This window comes from Vespa crabro, chromosome 11 (genome assembly GCF_910589235.1).
Source record: "Vespa crabro chromosome 11, iyVesCrab1.2, whole genome shotgun sequence".
Taxonomy (NCBI): domain Eukaryota; kingdom Metazoa; phylum Arthropoda; class Insecta; order Hymenoptera; family Vespidae; genus Vespa; species Vespa crabro.
The window spans coordinates 5,115,792-5,139,951 of NC_060965.1; the positions used below are offsets into that span (position 1 = coordinate 5,115,792).

The 24,160-nt window shown below is 25.2% G+C and overlaps 1 protein-coding gene across 1 annotated transcript in view; it reads right to left on the reverse strand.

The window, feature by feature from the left end:
• LOC124427944 (neprilysin-like) overlaps window positions 1–24,160 on the reverse strand; it is a gene marked incomplete at its 5' end in the record, with an annotated part of 77,571 nt that overhangs the window by 10,512 nt on the left and 42,899 nt on the right. The window contains 4 exon segments of the mRNA XM_046971415.1: window positions 1,781–1,962; window positions 2,256–2,354; window positions 2,671–2,802; window positions 20,985–21,080. Coding sequence (XP_046827371.1) covers window positions 1,781–1,962; window positions 2,256–2,354; window positions 2,671–2,802; window positions 20,985–21,080 — 509 coding nt within the window.

A 24,160-nucleotide genomic window follows, 5' to 3' on the forward strand; every position in this document is an offset into this window, starting at 1 on the left:
GATTAATCTCACTTCGGTGGTTCGAATTTAATATCGAATGCATTAAAGAATTTAATGTTGCGGAAGAATAAAAGAAAATTCGATTCTTCTGAATAGTTGAAAAAAGATTTTGCAAGAAGGTTCGGACGTGCTTCTTGTACGATTCACACCATAAATTAGCTTTCAACGTGGCATGGATTGTACAAAAGCATCGTAAGGGAAACGGTAATCCGGAGAAATCCCGATATATTAGTGATTTCTCGAGAAAATCCATTCAGGCGTTTCTTTATCGAACGAACCATTCGTTTCGTTTCGTTTCTTTGAAAGTTGTTGAAATCAATTTTCTTCGTATCTTATCTTTTTTTTTCTTTTTTTTTTTCATTAAAATAAGAAATTTAATGATATATATATGCAATATAATTATAATTGATAGTAGATCTGTAATCTACAATAATTTATATCAACATGATTTTTCCTTTATTTTTTTTAAATGACGATATAATAAAATTTCTTTGTTTATTATTATGATAACATAATTATTGTTTAAATTAGAAAATAGAAGAAAGTAAGTATAATGATATAATAATAATTATATTATTACGTATATAATAAATTTATTGAGATAAATGTAATAACATAATAATTATGTATTATTATACTATAAATATATTACTATTATTATTTTATTATCAGATTTAATCATTAAAAATGCTTCATATAGTTTATACAGTATATATATAAAATCCATGTATAACTGTTAGTTTTTAGAAATATTCAATTGTATAATTAAAAATTGTTTTGAATTTGTACAAATGAGACACCCTGTATACTTACGACTTCGATCCAAGAAAACTTGGTCGTTTTATAGTCTGCCTTTAAAACGGAAATAAAGATACGAGTTATAGTTGCACAATTATGAACTACTCCATATACATACGTATATGTATGTACATATATACTTACATATTACGTATGTATATACATTTAGAACTCAGTATATGAAACTTCACGAAACTTTGGCGGTCAAAACGATCATAGAACGAATAATAATTTAACGTATTACTCTCATCGGCTACGATAGATTATACGAAAAGTTTTTTGATTGTATGCTAAGTGAGAATTTTCGTCATGCATTATCAAGGACGTTCAATTTTACTTGTTATTATTTCTCATTATCACGCTATATAGAATACGTTGTTTTGCATAATTCCTAATGAGGATCGATCCAGCATCGTCCTGAATATTTTCGATAATTCATGATATCATATTAATTAATCGTTATCTAATCAACTAAAAATATTAATAATAAAATAATTAACACTTAATTATTTTTTTCAATCAATCAAAAAAATTTCTTCATAAATCTGTTGCTTTATTTTGTTCCTGCTGTTATAAAAATATCTTTTTAATCGTTATCAAAAATTAAATTATATAAATTATCTCTGTAAATAAAATACAATGATATATGAAAATGAACAATGTGATATATGTATATAGATATTTATTATGTTAGTAAAACGTTACGTAAACTTTTCGAAGATTAAATAATTAAATAATTGAAGATTAAATAATTGAAGTATTCATTATCGTTATTGTAAATTGTATATTTATATATGTCTACTAAATAATAATAATAATATATAAATATATATATATACATATATATATATATTGATTTTATATTTATTACTTAAAAAGAACGTCTGATTTAAAATTAATGAATTAATTTTTAATTATATATATATATATATATATATATATATATATATATATATATATATATATATATATATATGCTCACCGTCTCGAAAATCTGTTGAGTAATTTTCCAAGGCTACGAAAATAACGGGGAGCAGTGACGTAAACGTAGATCATTTGATCGTCCGTGTTAAATCGTCGATCACGATCCAGCGTTTTATTGCGATTGAATAAATCGGCAGTGGCAGCGCCTAACGTGGCATTCAACAGCGTCCCCCACCTTATCTAACCGAGGATCGGCAAATCATATTAAATTTATCGTTTTTATTGTAAAATTATATCAATCATATAGTATATAAACGTGTGCGTTAAAAAAGAGATCGTGTAATAAAAATAGATCGCGTTAAAATAAATCGTATTAAAATAAATTACATCCAAAATAAATCATATGAAATTGTATCAGTCGGATTTTAATAAGTTTAAAAGTATATGTGCTAAAAAGAAAAAAAAAAGAAAAAAAATAATTAAAAAAGAAAAATTAATAAATAAATAAAAGTAAAAAAATACTCTATACTCACATAACCAAAGCTTTCCTGAAGATAAGTCATATTGAAAGGAACGTAAACTCTTTGATCGACATCCACCCAATTGTATAGATCCTTGTGCTTCGGATAAATCTAAATTAAAATTGATAGAATGTCAAATAAAGATTGATAAGATTTCCATATACTGCTAAATACATAAAAAAAAATATATATATATACATATAAGAATTTATATATTATTAAATATATAATCTTATTTTATTCTGAAATAAATTTATGAACTTGTATAAATTATATTAAATGCATATACATATAGTAAACATAAGTAAACATAAGTAAACATTTTATTTATATTCATTGTATGCAATCGCGTATTGTAAACAAAGAATAATAGAAAATAATTAAAATTGTAAAATTCGAAATAATCACCCAGTATATTGATACTAACCTTACTGAGTGACAAGCAAAATTGCAACAATAAATCCTTCTCAGACGAACGTTCTTTGGGACTCATCGTCTTTGGCAGCATTCCTTCGACGATCTTCTGAAGTCTGCGAGATCTTCGTTCCTCCCTCTTGCTCTGTGAAGCAAAAATGATGACTTTCTTAGTAGATCTCACGGGAATAAAAAGAGAGAGGGAGAGAGAGAGGGGGGAATTCCTGGTGAAGAAAATCTTGAAAATCTCTTTTCAAATCCCAAATGGTGATCGAAAGTTCAGGATAACTCTTGCTCAATGGTTAACTTCTCTAAAGTATGTCGAAAATCGATATATTTGTTCAATATACACACGCGCGCATATACGTACAAACACACAGAGCAATTTAAAATAATATTTATTGAGCAAACTGAACAAGTTTTATTTATCCTGTTCTTTAAATACGTCTTCTTAAAATTGTTCATTTAAATAATTATAAAAACAAAAGTACTTGTAAGTCGGACATATACATTGAGCCAAAAAAAAAGAAGTATCGCAAAACTCTAAACAAATGTTTTTTCTTCTCTCTTCTTTCTTTTAAATATATTATTAATTATAAAATTATTGAAAATTATTATAATTGGTAGTTTAAATAATTATAGAAACAAAATTGTATCCTTACACGATATATCCCTATATGATACGTAGAAATAATTATTGAATGAATTGAATGAAAAATTCCATTTTTTCTTTTAATGAAATTCATTAAGATTATTAATTTCAATGGTAATAATCAAACGAAATATACATATATATATAATATTCTTAATTTTCCCTTTCTTTTTCTTCCTTTTTTTTTATAATAACAATAACGTCGACGAGAATGAATTGCAATTATCGTTAACAATGAATTCTTATTGAAAACATCATTATCGAAATTTGCACTTAATGATTACAGAGAAACATAATTTTTGCCAGGCGCATATTTGCTTCCATAATCTATATCGATAGCTTTCACTGGACGCATATATGTGCCCATAGTATTTAAAGGGTTAATGGTATCATCACAACACGGTTTATCTAATTGCGGTGATTCCCACTGTAGTAAAAAATTATACATATAGTGAAAGTTGCTGACTACCGACTATGTGACTATTGAGTATATGACTATTGACTATAAATGACTATACTGACTACAAACGAGTATAAATGACTATACTGACTATAAATGACTATAAGGACTATACTGACTACAAATGACTATAACGACTATAATGACTATACCGACTATAAATGATTGTTTGTATATAATTTCAATTTGTAAAAACAAAAAAGAAATTATTTTTCGATGAAACACTTGAACGTGAATCATTGTAAAAATTATTATACGAAGAAATAAATATCCTTGAATTAAAAAGAAATAAAACATATTTCTTTATAATATAAAATTTTCTATAAGACATCAATGAATGAAAATGAAAATTTTTAAGTCCAAGATTTATTACCACGTCGGGGTAAACCAAGAAAGTTCGAAAATATTGTATTGACACCACTGTATAAAAATATCAGACAAATTACAACAGCAAAATTCAAGGACATAATTAATCTATTACGATATATACCACCGGAACATCATGATTTCTTCAAATCCCATTCACACACACAAAATCTAGATGAGTAGTAAATTGTTTTGTAATAAATTTATGTTCGTAATTTTGTACGTTATGTAGTTAAAAAATGTTTTGAATCGCATAAATTTTATTTTCGAAGTGTTTTAAAGGTATGTAAAATAAATTGAGTATTGTTTTTTTCAATTTGAAGCATCTTAAATTATGTTGAATGGACTTGGGCACCTTAAAATTTTATAATGAATCTGATTGTTAATTTTGAAAATGGTCTAATTCCATTCTTGATAAGAAAACGCATATTCTTCACTTAATAATTGCCACTATTTTAATAGGAACTATAAATTTAACACCCTTAGATACACTTAAGTAGTATAACTCATTAGTATGCTATACGTATATTTTTAAATTCATTGAAACGCAAACCCTTAAATATCTCGATTTGAAGATAAATGGAGTTAGGCCACTTTCAAAATAAACGGTTCATATATATATATATATATATATATATATATATATATATATATATATATATATATATATGCATATCTAAATATACAGTGAAATTAAATAATAGAAAAAGTTGTTACGTTTACGATCAGCTTTATCAAATCGTTCCTTTTTTTAATTAAAAATAATTATTACGCAAATAATTATTGCGCAAATAAGAAACCAACGTCTCTCATATTTACGAAGTACTTACTAAACCGACGTTTATATGAAGACTGAGGACTTCCCGACACGAATGACGCATATACGTTCTCTTTAGAAAATAAACAAACCGAATAGAGGCCGAGCGAAAACATAAACAAAAAAAGGAGCGAAGCTAACGATGTAAATAGTATCGTTATGTTCTTTCTTTTCTTTTTCTTTTTTTTTCCTTTTCTCTCTCTCTCTCTCTCTCTCTCTCTCTCTCTTCAGATAAATAAACATAATTAAATTTTAACTACATAATATATACTTTCTTATGTCGAAAATGAGTAGCACAATAATATATAAATTATTATTATTATTTTTATTTCAAATAATATCGTTAAATTCCATTAACAAAAAAGCGAACATAATTAAATAATAACGATGTACTCTATTTAATAAAGTAATAATATAATTTTTATTATATGAATCATTGTAATTAAGAAATATTTTCCTAATGATAAATAATTAAAAAAAAGTATATATATATATATATATATATATATATATATATAATATAAAATTCTATAAAGGAAAGCAACTGTATCTTTATTTCTTCCTTTTCCATTTTCTTTTCTTGATCCTTTCGAAAAATAACTTCAACTTAATGTCGAACGATCGTAAAACGTTTACGGATGGTTCGGATAATTGAACCAATCGAACGAATTTCTATGAAGTCCACGAACGTCTTAGAACTCTAAAGGCTTTCATAAAATCAAACTAATCGTGAAATCAGGTGAATTCGAATTTTTCGCTTAGAGGATTCCCTTTAAGAAAAGATATTCAACGATCGATTATCTTCATACGAACGTTTAGAAAGGCTTTTAACATTTTACGAGATTTTAATACATATCTCGTTTTCTTATTTATATATTTTTACAAATCTCATTCGATCGAGATTACTTTTATTTCTTTTTAATCTCATCTCGTCGTCTGCATATTGTTACCATGAGAAAAATACTTCACATTTCAACAGATTAAAATCACTTCTTATTTTATTTTCTTTAGATCGTTATAGATCTTTCATCGATCATTTGATCGAGATTTCTTCGATCTCTTTTTCAAAATTGTCTATCGAATCTTTCGTACCTACCCCTAAGTCTCTTTTCTTTGGTAAATAAAGCAAATCGTTGGGGTAGCTTTCTCTCTCTCCCTCTCTCTCTCTCTCTCTCTCTCTCTCTCTCTATCTATCTATCTATATATCTATCTATCTCTCTCTCTTCTTTTCCCTTTTTCTCTTTCTCTTCATTCTGAAGTGCCATCGAGCTTCGAATGGTATGGTAACTAAAGCAATATCCGCTAGTTCGTGGTTTATTCGAGACGAACAAGAGGAGTACGCGAGGAATAGGACAAAAATAAAGGAGATAAAGATAGAATGAGATAGGAAGTGAATTTGTCGCTGACGAACGAATATTGAGTGGAGTAAGAAAAGAAAAAAAAAAGAAAAAAAATGGGAAAGAAAGGGGGAAAAAAGGAAAAAGAAAAAAAATTAAATATGAGAGAAGGAAACGTAGTCGAAGAAATCATTTAGAAATGATTCTCCAAGACAATCAAAATCGTTTGCAATTGCTATCGTAGATTTTCTCAGAACGAGAATGATAAGAAAGGAATTTTATTTCATTGAAATGGAGAAAATCCATCGGGACGAATAATAACGAAGCTATATATATATATATATATATATATATATATACACACAAATACATACATATAAATGAGAAATATGAAAAAAATAAAATCTTTTGTAGTTAGTATGATAATTTTTCTCATTTATATATAAATTAATTTTACATCGTATAAATTTAGATTTTATAAATGTGAAGATTTAAAATAAATGAAATCAAAATAATTTTCTTCAAGAGAGTTCATGTTTATTTATTTTTTATTTAGTTATTCAAATGTCGATTTTCTTTGTTTTTTTTTTTAAATTACTTTATTTATACATTTTATTCGAAACTAAGGATTATAATTTATTTTTTTTTATTTTTATTTTTATTTTTTTCTTTTTAATATCGAGGAAATAATATATCTTAAAAATATATTTAAACGTGTATGTGTAGAAATATATTGAAAAAGTATTTTTTTATGTATATATATTTTATCTCCAAATAAAATCTCAAAATATATGTATTATGAAATGTTATAAAATAATATTATTGTTGTTTAAATAAAAGATAATATGATATATTTAACATAGGAATAAAACTGATATTTCGAAAAGAAAACAAAAAAAAAATGAAACAAATAAAAAAGTCGTACGACCACTTCCAATCGAAATCAGAATGCAGAAAAAAGACAGAGAGAGAGAGAGAGAGAGAGAGAGAGAGAGAGAGAGAGAGAGAAAAGAATTGGAAGACTCGAATGTCAAAGAATGGAGAGCATGCAAGAAGTAAACGCGATAGTAAAATACTTTTTACGATTAAGTCGCGCGTATCTCGGCGGGAAAGGTGTTATTTCAACGACGAATAAAATGCCTCCCTCGGCGGTACTGCGAGAATCACCGAGAGGAATAATACTGACCCCTTCTGAATAAAAAGAATTGAAAGAGAAATAGAAAGAGAAGGGAGAAAGGATTTCAGCGTTATCCTTCGAATCAATTCGATTCTCTCTTCGAAACGTTTCTTCCTACGAATAAATCATTCTAGAAAATGTTGAAACAGTTATTTCAAAACTATTGTGAAAGGTCACATTGAAAATACATTATTACGCATGTATATATTTTATTTTTAATCCTTCTATGATTAAAATTTATTATTATTATTAATGGTTATCTATTTTTAAAAACTAATATTTATATAACAATAATAAAAATAACAATAATAATATTCCTCTTTATTTTCGAACGAAATAACAAATATTTATAACGAATAGTTATAAATATTTATAGAAAGTTAAAGAAAAAGTACTTTTTTTTTTTTTTTTTTTTTTTTTTAATCAATAATTACATTTTTCTTTATTTGCCGAATGAAATAAAAAAAAGGAAAAAAAAATATTTGTACACGCTATTAATTAAATTAGAAATAAAGTCTTATTTTTATACAAGCAATATATTCATCGTTTATTTTTCAAATAAAAAATAAAAGGAAAAAGAAAATATTAATAACGAGTATATAAAGATAAAAACGAAGTATCACAGTCGGAAATAAAGTCTTTTTATCTATTTTACGTTTCTTTTATATATATATGAATGTCTAAACCGAATCAGTACATAAAGAATACTATTACAAACGAAGAAAAAGAAAGATGGAAGGAAAAGGATAGAAAAAGAAATGGAAAGAGACGGAGAACGTCGATTACATTCCAGTTATAGTCCTTTAAGCGAAACGAAACGTATCTTGAGGCTTAACCAAAATGCTACCGAGCATGCAAACGAGTTAAGCGGAGAAATCAATTCGATTTGTCCTTAACGCTCTACTACATTTTCTATCTTTGTCTCTCTCTCTCTTTCTCTCTCTCTCTCTCTTTCTCTCTTTCTCTCTCGTTCTCTCTAATCTATCTATCTCCTTGTCGACGCTTCCTTTCCTATCGCCTTTTGATGTCGGAATAGAGCTAGAGTCTCGGTTAATTAAACTCTTCAGATAAAATAAGTCCTTCCCAATTTCTCATTAGATTTATATACGGTGTGCTAAAAAAAAAAAAAAGAAAAAAAAAAGAAAAAAGAAAGAAAAAAAAATTACGAAATAATAGATTTGAAATAATATTAAATAAAAAAAATTTTTTATGAAGATTAGATCTATAAAAATATCGATTATTAGTTCGATTATAAATTTTAATAAATATTTGTAATTCTTAAAGCTGTATAAAATCAACATTTTCATTTAAATCGTGATTTGTCATTTATAAATAATACTGAAACTTATAAGATCTGTTCAATTCGTAAATCTATATTCTTAGATTTGTAGTTTTATTAAAATGTAAAAAAAAAAAAAAAATAAATTTGCGAGAAATATTTAAATTATATAAAAAGTCTATAAATGATGTAACGTTAAAATAAATTTTTTATCTAATGATATCGTTCCTTTATATTATTAGAAAACATTTTCATTTCATTAATTACGAACATTGATTTATATTATTTTTTTTTTTCAAAGCGTTACACTCTAATGGATTAATGAAATGACAACCATTTCTTTCGATCAATTTTCTTTTTACAATTTTTTACTTCTTTACTTCGATTGGTAATCGCGAAATTCGATTGCACACTATTTTTGCACACAATGTATATAGTTTCTACCACCGTTCGTTTAGTAAATTACATCGATTGATTTATAGTCTAATCCTGTGGTCTCCTTCTAATCCTTAGATTGGACAAATTTGTAGCTATACTTTCGATCGATTTTTACAATTTTTATTAAGAGACACTTCGACGTTTTTGTGTAATCTAATTCTTTATATAAAAGAAAAAAAAAAAGAGAAAAAGAAAAAAAGAAAGAAAAAAGAGAAAGATAAATTTATTATTCATGAAATATATATACAGAATTTTATTAAAAATTAATTCATTATTTATAAAGAATTTATCATTAAAAAGAAACCATATGATGATTTTAAACAAAATCATGTACTTTAAGAAATGGATAGCCTCATTTTTCAATATTATTAAAAATAATCATATCATTTTAATCATATTAATTTCAAATATTAAGCTTATATACAATTTCAAGTATATAATAATGAAAATAACTTTGAATCATATTCTCCATCATGCAACAGAATTCATGATTATGTTATAAGTAAACTACCATCGAGTAAAAGAGAGGGAGAGAGAAAAAGAGAGAGAGAGAGAGAGAGAGAGAGAGAGAGAGAGAGAGAGAGAGACTCTTTGTTACGAACGTCGTTTCCAACGACGTCGATATAACGTTTTTGTCGAGGTAAGCATTATTATTTTGAGATGTCACCGAGTTGGTGGTTAATTAATGTCAGTAAGAAACGATCTTGACGAATCACTAGCCCTGTACTATCGTTTCCGTTGGAAATTAATTGCTTCGAAAAACGAGGAAAGAAAGAGATCACTATATAGAAGACAGTGACAAGCAATTTATATGAATATGACGTACAATTTTTTTTTCCTTTCTCTGTAAAATTTTTTTTAGGATCTTCTAATTATCAGACTGTAAAAAAAAAAAAAGAGAATAATTTAAATTCGTTTAATTTTCCAATGATTTTTATCGGAACAAAATTAATTTGTTTCATTTAATTTAAATATCGTTTAAATTTAATTCCGTTACGTCTAAATGTCTAAAAGTTTACGTTAAATCATATTATATATATATAAAAAAAAAAAGAAAAAAAAAAAAGAAAAAAAAAGCAATTTAATAAATTACACAATTTTTAATGTCAAATATTTTTTCTTTTTAACATTCACGTGAATTTGTATTTATTAAGATCCATAAAAAAAAAGAAAAAATTGAACATAAAAGATTCAATTATATAATAATGTCACATATAAAATAAATCATGCATTAAGCTCTTTATCTTTGATAAAATAATCATAATCGTCTATATAATATAAAATATATGTATGTATGTATGTATATATAAAAGTATACATTACATATATATATATATATATATATATATATATAATACATACGTCCATTGAATTTCCTATTTATTCTCCCTGTGGGTAAAATCGATTATAAATTATTGAAAATAATCGTGTGGTTATACAAGACGAAAAAAAAAAGATTTTATACAAGCTTACTCGTACGTCAAAAATCATTTCGCGTACACAAAAGGAAAGCACACATGAGTTCGCTCGATGAGAGAATCGCTTTTTTCATTAAAGCTTTTAACTGACTCTATATATATATATATATATATATATATATATATATATATATATATATATATATATATATATATATATATGTATATATGCTTTTCTTTATCATTGTGTAGAATCTCATCGAGACAAATTTTCGTTTCAAAGTTTCCTCTTTCATTTGATTTTTTTCTTTATATATACAGGTTGTCTTATTTAATATACTTCCAACATAACAAAAAAATCATTCAAATGAGAATAACACGAGCTTTTTTATCATTGATTTTAGAATTTGGTCGATCAACATTTTTTGAACAAAAAAAAAAAAAAAAAAAAAAAAAAAAAAAGAAAGAGAAAATCTTTTTTTTTTATTGATTTCAGAATTTATTCACTCAATGTTATAAATATTTTCTAAGAAAAAAATTCAAGCTGTTAATAAAATTCTTGTTCTATTGTCAGTAATTTTAGGAAAATAATTAAATAGGAATATAAAAATAGAATACTTGGTATATCGTATACTTTTAATATATTATCAATAATAATGTATTAATCATTTTTATGGAAGTATAAAAGTAATATAGTTTGTAGATTTTCAAAAGTCGTTTTGCGAGGAGATACGTAAATCGAGTGTAAGCGTATCCGTTTGTACGAACCTACTTCCGAATTGAAAAAGAAAAATACTCTCAGTTCAGAGTTTCGGGCATGTCCCTCTCTCTCTCTCTCTCTCCCTCCCTCCGTCTCTCGCTGTTATCTACGGATTTTCAAATCGTTTGAACGTTTTCATTGGATATTCCAAGTAATTTCGATAGAGGACTATGTTCACCGGAAATCAAGAAAACTACTGGAACTTAGCTCTGAATGAATATGTGCTTTTATTGTAGATAAAAGGACTACTTCTTTTATATATATATATATATATATATATATATATATATATATATATATATATATATATATATATATATATATACACTATATTTTTATATATTTATAAGAAAATGATGTGATATGTATCAGATGTATATATGAAATGCATACTATATCTTACAGATATATATATATATATATATATATATATATATATATATATATATATCTACAGTATTATTATAAATCAATTTTCAAAATTTGATTATTTTTTGTTTTAATAAATATTATTTAAAAATTATATATAGTCATTACCACTCGTAATTTTGTAATAAAAAATATTTGACATGTATATGACGTTATATATATGTATATACACACACACACACACACACACACACGTATGAATGTATATATATATTGATAATCATTGATTTAAGAGATTGAAATTTTGCAAATATTTTAAAAGAAAGCTTCATATCTAGGGAATAAATAATAATCAATATAATATATATGTAGCTAAAAATATTCGATGCATTGGATGTATTTGATGATTTATATTCAATCTAATATACATTCATATATCATATTCATAAATACATAGACACCTCTATATATATATACACACATATATATATATATATATATATATATATATATATATATATATATATATGTTTGAGAGTTGAGAAATGATTTAAAGCAGGTTAGCATATCTACCAATCGGAAGCTCGATAAATTGACAAAGCAAACACTGAACTTAAATCGTGCCACCGTCGGCATATTCCTAAGTTGACCTAGAAAATATCAAGCAATTAACGAACTAATTAACTAACTAACCGTACTATAAATAGGGAAGCAGCGTGATACACATAACGATAGTTCAAGCTGAAGGGATAGAAAATCGGAACGCTATGCACGAAATGTGTTACGTGATGGTTTTTCAATAAAATTCTTTGTTTACCAAATATTAGAAACATCTTGTTATTTAATTTTTCCAAATATTACAAATAATTGAAAAATTAAAAATGATAAAAGTATTCTTATATCGTAATGTTACAAGCTCTTTAAACGTTTATAGATAATATCTGATTAATAATTAATAATTAAAGAAAAAAAGAAAAAAATAATACAAATTTTAAATAATAATAATAATAATAATAATAATAATATATTGGGTATTTAAAAATTTTATGAAAATAATATATTAAGGTATATCGAAGTTTTTATACGATTATTATTATATTCTTTTGTTTAAAAACATTTTTTCATACCTCTCTCTCTCTCTCTCTCTCTCTCTCTCTCTCTCTCTCTCTCTCTCTCTCTTTATCTCTTTTTTCATTGGAATATTCTATTATAAATATATTTTCTATTATAAATATTGTCAAGAATATAAAGTAAGTGAAAGATAAGAAAGTAAATGGATTTTGTATTATAAAAATGGCTGTGCATGCATAAACAATGTTACGTCTACTTTTAAACATAAAATAAACGAGGAGAAAAATGAAAGAAGAAAAGAAAAGAAATGAATGATCTAAGAAATAAAAAGAAGAAGCACGTAAGGATAAAAACATTGGCCTCTGCTATGTTGAACTTGGGATTTCTGAGCATGAGAATGAGAAAAAGGAAGGGAGAAACACAGTGTAAGAGATAGAGAGAGAGAGAGAGAGAAAGTGAGAAAGAGTGACGATAACTTATCACACGCTTTGTTTTCACGGAGAATAGTGATTTCGTTGAAAGATGAAAAATAGCTCGCCGAAAGAAAAACTATTGTAAATAGCTTTATTTTTACTTATTTATTCATACTGACTATTTTCTCTTTTTCTGATTGTCACGTATCTCTTGGATTTTCTTTTTTTTTTTTTGGACGGGGGGGTAGGAGGTGTAGGGGTTTAGAGGAAGGAATTTTTTACGGAGGAAATTTCTTTTTAATTATTCAATTTAATCCGATATAAAAATAATTTTATTATTTATATATCTTCCATATTGAATTATATAATCGCAATATATGTTCTATAAATAATCTTTTGTTATTTCTCTTTTTCTTTTTTTTTTATTTTAAAATTATCTGATTAAATCATTTCTATTTTATAAATAATAAAGTTTATCCTTTTATTTATTGTCGGGAATTATGTTATGATTTTACTTGTTTTCTAAAGAAAAAAATTATAAAAGCCATTGCCATATATTCTCTCTCTCTCTCTCTCTTCTCTCTCTCTCTTCTCTCTCTCTCTCTGTTTCAATTTTATGTATTTATTAATATTAAAAATAGTTGTTAACGAATTCGTTTCGCAGAATGTTAAATCAGTTTAAATGTTTGTTCAGCTTAATAATTCAAGGAATTGGTCCGCTTATATTTTCCACAAAATTTTTATTTCATATTACTATTGATATTTCTCTCTCTCTCTTTCTCTTTTTTTGAGGTCATAGAACTTAAATTTTCATTTTTCATGTTATATTTCTTCTTTTTTGTTTCTACAATCAATTTTTATCAATTTTTATCATCAATTTTTTTTTCTTTTTTTTTTTTTTTATTTTGTTTTGGATTTATCTTCGAAATTTTATAATTTATTCGCAGAACTTTTTTGTAACTTTTAGATATAAAATAAAAAAACAAAAAAAAATATTTATTAAATAAAACAGATGAATAAAGATATATTTGTTAAATAAAATTGAGAAAGGGTGATGTCAAAAACTTTTCCGCATCTATCTGCGGCTGTATGTTTTTGTACGTGTTCGTAACTCAAAAGTTTCGATTTGTCGTGTTTTCTAATGGAAATGACGCTAGCCGTTTAAATTCATCTCAGTCACCGTCGTCTAGTAAGCCAGAATGACTCGTAAATTTTCTAACGCATTTACTTCTTCTGATTATACTATGGAAGCAGAGAAAAGCTCGATAACCTGGATTATCCCACCCTTACTATTATCCCGTCTCTTTCTCTCTCTCTCTCTCTTTTTATCTCATATTATATCTCATCTTATATATTCACTATTACATTCATCGTTTTAATATTTTTAATTCTTTTACATATTCCAATCATTTTCTATTATTATATTATTTGTTTATTTGTTTTAATCATCTACAGTTTTATTTATTTCTTATCACATCATCATTTTTAATTTGAAATTATTTTCAATTAATATTACCAACGAACAATTTTGTCATTTATTTGTCTTTTCTCATTGATCATTTTAATAAATTTATTCTACAAATAAAGTTTCATTTTATTTGTAGAAATTAATTAAGAAATATCAAAAAAGTGCGCACACACAAATCCAAGTACATACATTAAATATACATATACGCATATAAATAAATTTATCACAAATTCCGATGAATTTAAATTAATTTAATACTACATACATATAATCTTTTTTTTTTTTTAATAATACCTATTGAAAAGTAGGATAAATAAAGTATAATATTGACATAAGAGCATATGTATGTAAGTACATTAGAAAAAAAAAAAATAAATAAATAAATAAAATAAAATTAAATTAAATTTCGACGAATCTCATTTTGTTGAAACGAAGATGAATAAAGAATAATGCGAAAAAAATATTATAATATAGGGGAGTGAAGAGAAGGAGAGGTATATAAAAGTAAATAGTTACGTACGTAGGTTGAGTAGATAGGTAAATAGGTACGTAGGTAGATAGGTAGGAGGAAGAGGAGGAGGAGAAAGAGAAAGGTAGAAGTTGAAGAAATGGCTGCCGTTTGCGTAGTAGCCTTTATGATCGCTTATTGTTAATGCAGACAGAAATTTGGTTATAAAACTTACAAATGCAAAATCGCATCCTCGACGTTGCTTTTGACATCAAAGAAATATAATAAACATCTTCTCAATCCGCATTTCTTTCATGTGACTTATATATAGATATATAAATATATATGTAAGAAACTGAGAGAAAGAGAGAGAAGAGAGAGAGAGAGAGAGAGACAAAAGATGAAAATTCGACGTAATTTAATGGAAAATCTACTTACAATCGAAAATTTCAAAATATTTCGAGTTAAGATATATTCCAATGGCGAAATTAAAACGTCCTTAAAAATCTTCCACAAGATTCGCATAATTCATAAATTTCTATATAGAAATAGATTCAAATGTTTTATTTTACTTTTCTCTTCTTTTTCTTTTTTTCTTTTATCGATCAATGTGATTCATTTTTAAGATAGAATTTGCCTTCCGATAATTGTATCAATTAATCGATAATTTTCCAAGTTTCCTCTTTTACTTATTCATTTATTTATCCTCGAAGAATAAAATCAAAAAATTATAATTTTATATAGTCATAGAAAATTATTTTTATATTCTTTACTTAATTATGATACATCTTTATTAATTATAATAATCAGCGGATGTATTGAATTTTTTGAAAACAATTCTTCGTAAGTTTTTATTATCATTTATTATTAGCAAATATAAAAAGAGAAAAGAGAAACTTTTATTATGTTTTTCTTCTTATTTAATTTATATTACTTTCTCGACTACTTCTTTATCTCCTATTCTTTTTATTTATTTGTTAGATTTAAAACGGGCAAAAAAATTTAATTTCTATTATCATTATTCACATATGCTTCGTGTATTATTTTTCTCTGATTAATTTAATATTTTTATATATCTGATTATTTTATTATTTTAATATACAATTTATTAGAAACTCTCTCTCTCTCTCTCTCTCTCTCTCTCTCACACACACACTCTCTCTCTTCTTTTATTTTTCATTCTTCTTATTTTATTTAAATAGATTTTTTTCCTTCAATTTTTTTTTTCCTAAAACGGAAGATATTATTCTCTTTAACGGATCATTAATTCATCGGTAGTTTTTCGTATTCGTACAATCTTCTTCTGTATTCCATCGAAAATACATTCGTCAAGTGTGACATATCTAACACCATTCGCATTTGAAATGTTAGGAAGAGAGAGACAGAGAGAGAGAGAGAGAGAGAGAGAGAGAGAGAGAGAGAGAGAGAAAGAGAGGGTGAGTGAGAGAGTGAGAGAAAGAGAGAGAGAGAGAGAGAGAGAGAGAGAGAGAGAGAGGGTAAGAGAAAGAGGGTGAGAGATATATAGAGGGAAACTTCAGAGAAATTATTATTTCCAGTGGAATAGGTAGAACCACATCAATCGTAGGTATTCTCGAGAAAGCTCCTAACACTTTTCGATGGCTCGACGATCTGACAATGAAAGATCGTGATGCTTTCGAGGGAATCGCCTTTGGCAGATGTTCTCCAAGTGAGCTGACATTCGCAACGACGTCGACGACGACTACGATGAATGCCTCAGATATCGCCATTTGGATACCAAAAGATATATATATATGTGTGTGTGTGTGTGTGTGTGTGTGTGTATGCGTCTATAAATATAGGATGAGCAATAACGTTGATTATCTTGAATATCTCTGTTCTTTTTAAAGATGAAGAAAAACTTTGTATACAAAGATCGTACGATACGAGGCGGAGGCATGATCATAATATGATATTATCGTAAGGCGCGTAATAAGAGTAAAATAAGCGCAAATTAAGCTCAAAATAAACACAAAATATACGTATGCTAAACACGGAGTCTTTATCATGAAAGGAAAATCTTTCTAGTTTTCGATCGTACATCATCAAATATAGATCTTTTATCCCTTATTTTTAATAAATAAAATAAAATTTTTACTATTAAAGTAAAAAATTTAAACAATTTCATCATAATTATGTCCTTATTACGAAAGAAAAATAATCCGAGTTTTCGATCTATCAATTTCGTACATTGATGACTAGTAATAGATTTTTTTAAATAAACAAAATAAAATTTACATAAATATTTAATCATAATATTTAATAATCTCCAAATATAATTATAATGAAAATTTATTAATGATTTCATTGTAATTATATCCTTATTATGAAGGGAAAAGAAAAAATTCAATTTTTTAAATTATTAACAAAATCGATTTTATTATAACAACATTATTGCAATATTTAAATAAATAAAGAATAAAAAATTCTTGAAAATAATGTTTGTTTCAAGTTTCTACAACTTTTCGTTCCGAAGATATCGCTTTCGAAAGATTTCCATTCATAATTCTCATAGTACAGCTGTTCATAGTAATAGTAGTAGTAGTAGTAAGGCCGCGTAAATTCTCAGAATTTATGTAGGTCAGTATGTCACCAAGCTAATTCGAATGAAATTACGAAGTTAGTGGGTCAACGTAAATGTCCTTTTTTAAATGAGAATATTTCCAGAACTAAAAATCATAGAGACTTGAATCAAATACCATTTTAAAGGGCAGAATTTTCTCTATTTTTTCAACATATTGTTAATAATTAATTAACAATTTGTTATAAACAATTTTTTATAAAAAAATTCTTACGAATTAAATTCATCTTATTTTGCTAAAAATATTCACATCGGATTACGATTGATATATAAAATTACATGAATTAATAAATAATTAATAAACAAATTACTTGTTTATTCAAGAAACAATTTTTTGCTACAATATTAATTCTCACGTCTTTAATTTCCGAATATTTCCGAAACTAAACGTCGTAAAGACTTGAAACAAATAAGCAAAATAAGCGCGGTGTAAGCACGGTATAAGCGCAAAATAAGCGCAAAATAAGCGCAAAATAAGCTCAAAATAAGGGCAGGATAAGCGCGATGTAAATGTAGAGTAAGCGCAAGATAAAATAACACTGCATACCTACATCATATTAATTTTTTTATATCTTCTAAATAATTCCGAGTTACTTAGCTCTTCGTCTTGCTTCTTTTTTTTTTTTTTATCTATATTTGAAAGAAGAAAGTTGAATTAAATTTTTGAAAATATGCCCAAATATTTGACTGACGCGTTATACATTTTAGTATACGTTCCACTTCGAAACACGAACATAAGCGTTGTCGTCAATGAGAGTTCTCGCGTTCCTTTTTAAAAGCTGTATGCGTGTGTTTCACTCACGAAAAATATGTCAAGGGTCATATAAAACGCGTATAGCCGGGTCGATTCGTTACTTTTCTTTTTCTTCGATTTCTCTCTCTCTCTCTCTCTCTCTCTCTCTCTCTCTCTCTCTCTTTCTCTTTCTTCCTAATATGATATATAACAAGTGTATCTAATTTTATTCTTTTGTACGAAATATTAACTAAAATGTCAAATTTATTTTATCGAAAAGTATATATGCATGCACATACATGAATACATAAATACGATAATGAAAAGAATCGTTAACTTATCCTGAAATCTTTTCAAAACTTTTATAACTTCAATTTTGATCTTTTTTAATGAAAGGACAGTAAAAGCTCTCGAGCTTAAAGTTACGCGATAAATCGAGACAAGCTTTATAATTCTGCTCGAAAGTATTTTATCTCAAACATTGCGCGTTTACGTTTAGATACAAAAACACACATATTATATAAATTTATTTTATAAATTAAAAAAAAAAAAAAAAAAAAAAAAAAAAAGAAAAGAAAAGAAAATAGAGAGAAAAAGAAAAAAATGTTTAAATTTGTTTCTAATCGATTTTATCCTAATCGGAGTTGTTCTAATCGCAAAATGAACGATTCACTTATCAAGAAAGATTCGTTTTCTATACGATGAAAATAAGATTAGAATCGAAGTCGTAAAAACTATAGAATCTTTTTTTTATAATCACTCTTCTTCTTCTTCTTCTTCTTCTTTATCTTTATGTTTCTTTTTCTCAAATCGATGCAGCAAAAGATTACATTTAATATCTCGATTTCAATTTTATCGGATCAACGATAAAGACACGACGGAAGCGTCATGTGGGTCAAGAGCTCGCGACGTTTTCGTCCTCTTTCTATGACGATTTCGAGTCGTATGCAAATTTCGAATGGGGGAAAATGAAAAAATTTACCTAACTCTGAGAAAATAGTCCGTTTACAGTTACCGTTCCGAAACGAAAACTCTAATTGCTTGGGACGTCACACATTCTTCGTTCAAATGTCGAAAATGTCGATTCGAAAACACTTTCTACATTGTCAACACACAGACAGGGAAAGAAAGATAGAGAAAGAGAGAAAACAAAAATGAAATTTTAAATGTTTAGATTAGCAACAATTTTTTAGAGAAACAGAAAAGAGGGAGAGAGAGAGAGAGAAAGAGACTAAAAAAATTGAATTATTCTTGACATTGTTTTTAATTTAATTTCATTAAAATTTTTATTGAAATTAGTGATAAATCTTTAATGTTATTATTATTATTATTATTATTATTATTATTATTATTATTATTATTATGATTGTTATTATTGTAGTTGTTGTTATTGTCATTATTGTTACAATTGTTATTATTATTAATATAATTATTAATGTAATTAGAGCGGGAAGACGGAAATATATCTAAATCCCAATTGAAAACAATAAATATACATGCATACGTATTAATATAATTAGATTAATTTAAATCTTTTTCTAATATTTATTATTATATATTTTTAAACAATAATTTATTTCAAATAAATAAAATTGATTTTATTTATTTGACTTTGAAGTTTATTAAATTATTTATTTTATAAAACTTTTATTTTTATAAAAAATTTACTTTAATTATTTACATTATAATTATTTATATTGTATATACAGTTGAGAGCTAATGTATTCGTACAAGCAGAAATATGGAAATACATTCATACGGTACGAATATTTAAACGTCCCATTGTACATTTTAATTATGTATTATATATATATTTTTATTATATTATGTATTATATATATATATTTTTATTATATATATTATTTTGTATGTATTTAAATACGCATTAATAATTAAGTTAAATTCCAATTACTCAAGAACTTTTTCTAGCATAAAAAAAAATAGTTATAATTTAATTTTCATATAATTTCTGAAATTTCTACCATTGGAAACATTCTCTTAAAAAAAAAAAAAAAAAAAAAAAAAAAAAGAGAAGCAAACAATTTAAGTTTAACTTTGCGTATATAAATGAATACAATGAAATGAAAAAAATTCGAAAGAATGTGAATTAAATAGAAGAAAATGCTTTTTAGCTTTTTATAAATTATTTCTAAAGCACTTTCACAAATATACGATGTACATATACTATCTATATTTTATATTTTATGTATTTTTTAAATGAATATTTCTAAAGAGTTTATCATATCCCTTTTCTTTTTTTTATTGACTGATTTTTAACAGACATAATTTGTATAATAAATATTTCATTTTCTTTGTATGTAAATATAAATTCAGTCTATTATTTATTTAGAACAAGTCAATCAATTTAAAAAAAATGTCTACATGTTTCCATGGACTTTTTATTTACTACGAAGAGAGTTTATGAATGAATCAAAATTTTTTTTTCTTTGTCGATTAAATATTAGTAATAAATTTAGTATAAATTAGTAAAAAATATTAATAATAAATTTATTTTTTTTTACCTTTATCATCATATATGCTTGACTCTCTTCATGGACCGATCTTTTTCTTCTTTTCTCGTACATTAACATGGTCTTACGCCATTTTGGTATATCCTCCTGTAAAAATAAAAAAATGGAAAAAAATAATAATAATAAGATAAAATACATAAAAAAAAACAAGTAAACAACACATTTTTGAAAAAAAATCGATTGAATTAATTAGTAAAAAAGAAAAAAAAGGGGCATAAAAAAATATCAAAGTTACTTCAAATGAAAAGTAAATTCGTTATATTTTCTTTTCTCAAAAAGGAAATAAAAGGAAATAAGAGAGAGAGAGAAAAAAAAAGAAGGAAAGAAACTTGTTAAGTTTAATTAAACAAAATATTCATATAAAAAAAAAAAAAACGAAGAAAGAAAGAAAAAAAGAAAGAAAAAATCAAAATAAAGGGAAAATAAATTTATAAAATTTTCGATCATACGAATTAGAACGATATACTTCGCCATCTCTTTTGTTAATCACGAAGATAAATATATTTAACCAATTAAAAAAAAAATAATAAATTTTAATAGCACGCATGGCAAATTTTGTACTTTGTTATATAAATACAAAAAATCTATATTGTATATCTGTCTGTTCATATATGTATCTGTGCGTGTGCGTGTGAATGTATGTGCGTATGTGAGTATGAGATACGAAAGTTCATATAGCAGAGCTTTCACACCATAAATAAACTCGCTTACGTAGGTACTTAAAATGGCGAGGATTTCGCATTGCAGACTCGACCATCGTAGTAGCAAGCATCCTCGTCGACATTTAATTAAACGATAAAAAATGTTTAGACGTAAAAGAGATATTATAAGGAGCAAAAAAAATTAAATCCGAATGAGGCAACTAAATTTTCCACCATCTTATTTTTCTTTTTCTATTTCTTTTTTTACCTAACATTTTCTCACCTCTTCTCAGACTCTCTCTTTTCTTTTTTTTTTCGTAAAAATATTATAAATAATTTTATTATAATAAAGTAAACAAAATTTATTATAATTGTTATATATATATATATTTATATATTAAGATATATATTTTGGTATGTATATTAAATACAACTAAACTGCAATAAATTTCTATTTACATATAAATCTCTCGTATAATTCATTCTTTTTCCTATTACAATTATCTTTATGATCAATTTAATTGGATATAACATTAATGTTTCAAGATTATCACTAATTTCATTGTAAAATTAATTAATTCCAAAAATGAAAAAGTATTTCTTGTATGATTGATCAAATTAAATTAAATATCAAAAGATTAATTAATTACACGATAAAATTTATTATTTGCTTCATTATTGTAACAACGAAAACATTTTTAAATTCTAATTTTATTTGATATTTTTCTTCTTCGTTTATTTAATATTCCCATTAATACTTTTTGAAAATCTCGGATATTAAAGATATTTATATGTAAAGTTCAATGAGGAAACAAAAACATAATTTCTTTTAAAAGAAACTAAATGACAGACGGCACAGAGTCGAATTGTAAAGCATAAAATGGAAAATTAGAAAGATACTTCCACGGTGTCGCCGACAGCTTTTGGATATTCGCCAGTCTAATAAAACTACTACACGTTCTCTTACCAACACCATTTCTTTTATAAAAGAGAAAGAGAGAGAGAGAGAGAGAGAGAGAGAGAGAGAGAGAGAAAACTTGATTCTTGGCTCGATCTTCTATTTCCTATAATTTTTTATATATAACACACACAGACATATATATGTATATATATAGAGCATGGCCCACATATATTACAAATGGTTTTAAGATGTAATTCTTTTTTTCTTGTTTCTTTTACAATATTATTTAACAAAAAAAAAAAGGATTTTATTTTATCAAATATTTTTAATATAATAAAAATAGTTTCTAAAATTTCATATTGACACAATATTGTATGTATATATAATCAAGTTAAATATAACAAATTAGAAATTATTTATTGAAAAATGTTCGTTTCTATAAATCAATAAATATTTCTTCATTAATAAATAAATTCTAATTCTTTTAAGATACTTAGGTTAAATAAATTTGATTTATCATAAAAGAACAAAAAAAAAAAAGAAAGTAGAATTTAACTTTAAATTTACATTTGTTTACAAAACAGATTGTAATATTTTTGTTGTTATTTCAATCATACTTTGTATCTATATACATACATACACACACAAGCACACACAAACACATACATTTAAACAATATTCAGTTTGACTGCAATTTTGTGTTTTATCTTATTTTCAATGCTAAGACAGATGTGAGAAGATAAAATAAAGAGAGAGAGAGAGAGAGAGAGAGAGAGAGAGAGAGAGAGAGAGAGAGAGAGAATATTTTCTTGTAAATAAACACAAACGAACTCGGACGACTTATTTTTACTCGTACGTAGAGTTCTTTTACGAACTTACGAAAGTAACTTTTTCTTTCTTAGACATTGAAGACGAAGGCAACTTTCAAGTTTCTACGAATACAGAATCGTCTTCAAACTTCTTCGTTAAAACGAACAGCTTCGTTCTTCTTTTTCTTCTTCTTTTTATTTTTATTCTTTTTTTCTTTTCGTTCTTTTCTTTTTTTTTAATTCATGAAATCTCAACAATGGAATCGAATTTCTTAAAAACACTTATTCTTCTTCTTAATCTCATCGAATATGCTATCGTTTTCTATTAATATTATTAGTTTATTATATATATGCATTAAAATAAATAAATGATTATCATATAATTTCAAAATTGAATAAATTACTTCGCATTAGGAAGGAAATCATTTCAATATTTGAAAATTATTATAATATACGTACGTGCGAGATACGATAAATATATTGTGAAATTAATGAAAAATATTCATGGACATTTTTCTTCTTTCTTTTTTTTTTTTTTGTATCTGATTATTTACGCAATTTCAATAATTCACGATTATGATATAACAGATTAATAATACGTATTATAAAAATAATGAAATGTTTAATTATTTTTATTGACTATTTAAACAAATCAATTTAAATAGTTAACAATTTTTATAATAATAAATGTTAAAAACAAAAAAAAAATATATATATATATATATATATATATATATATATATATATATAAAGATATTATAAAAACGAAGAAAAATGTCACGTCTATCAGCTTCCCAAAAAAAAAAAAAAAAAAAA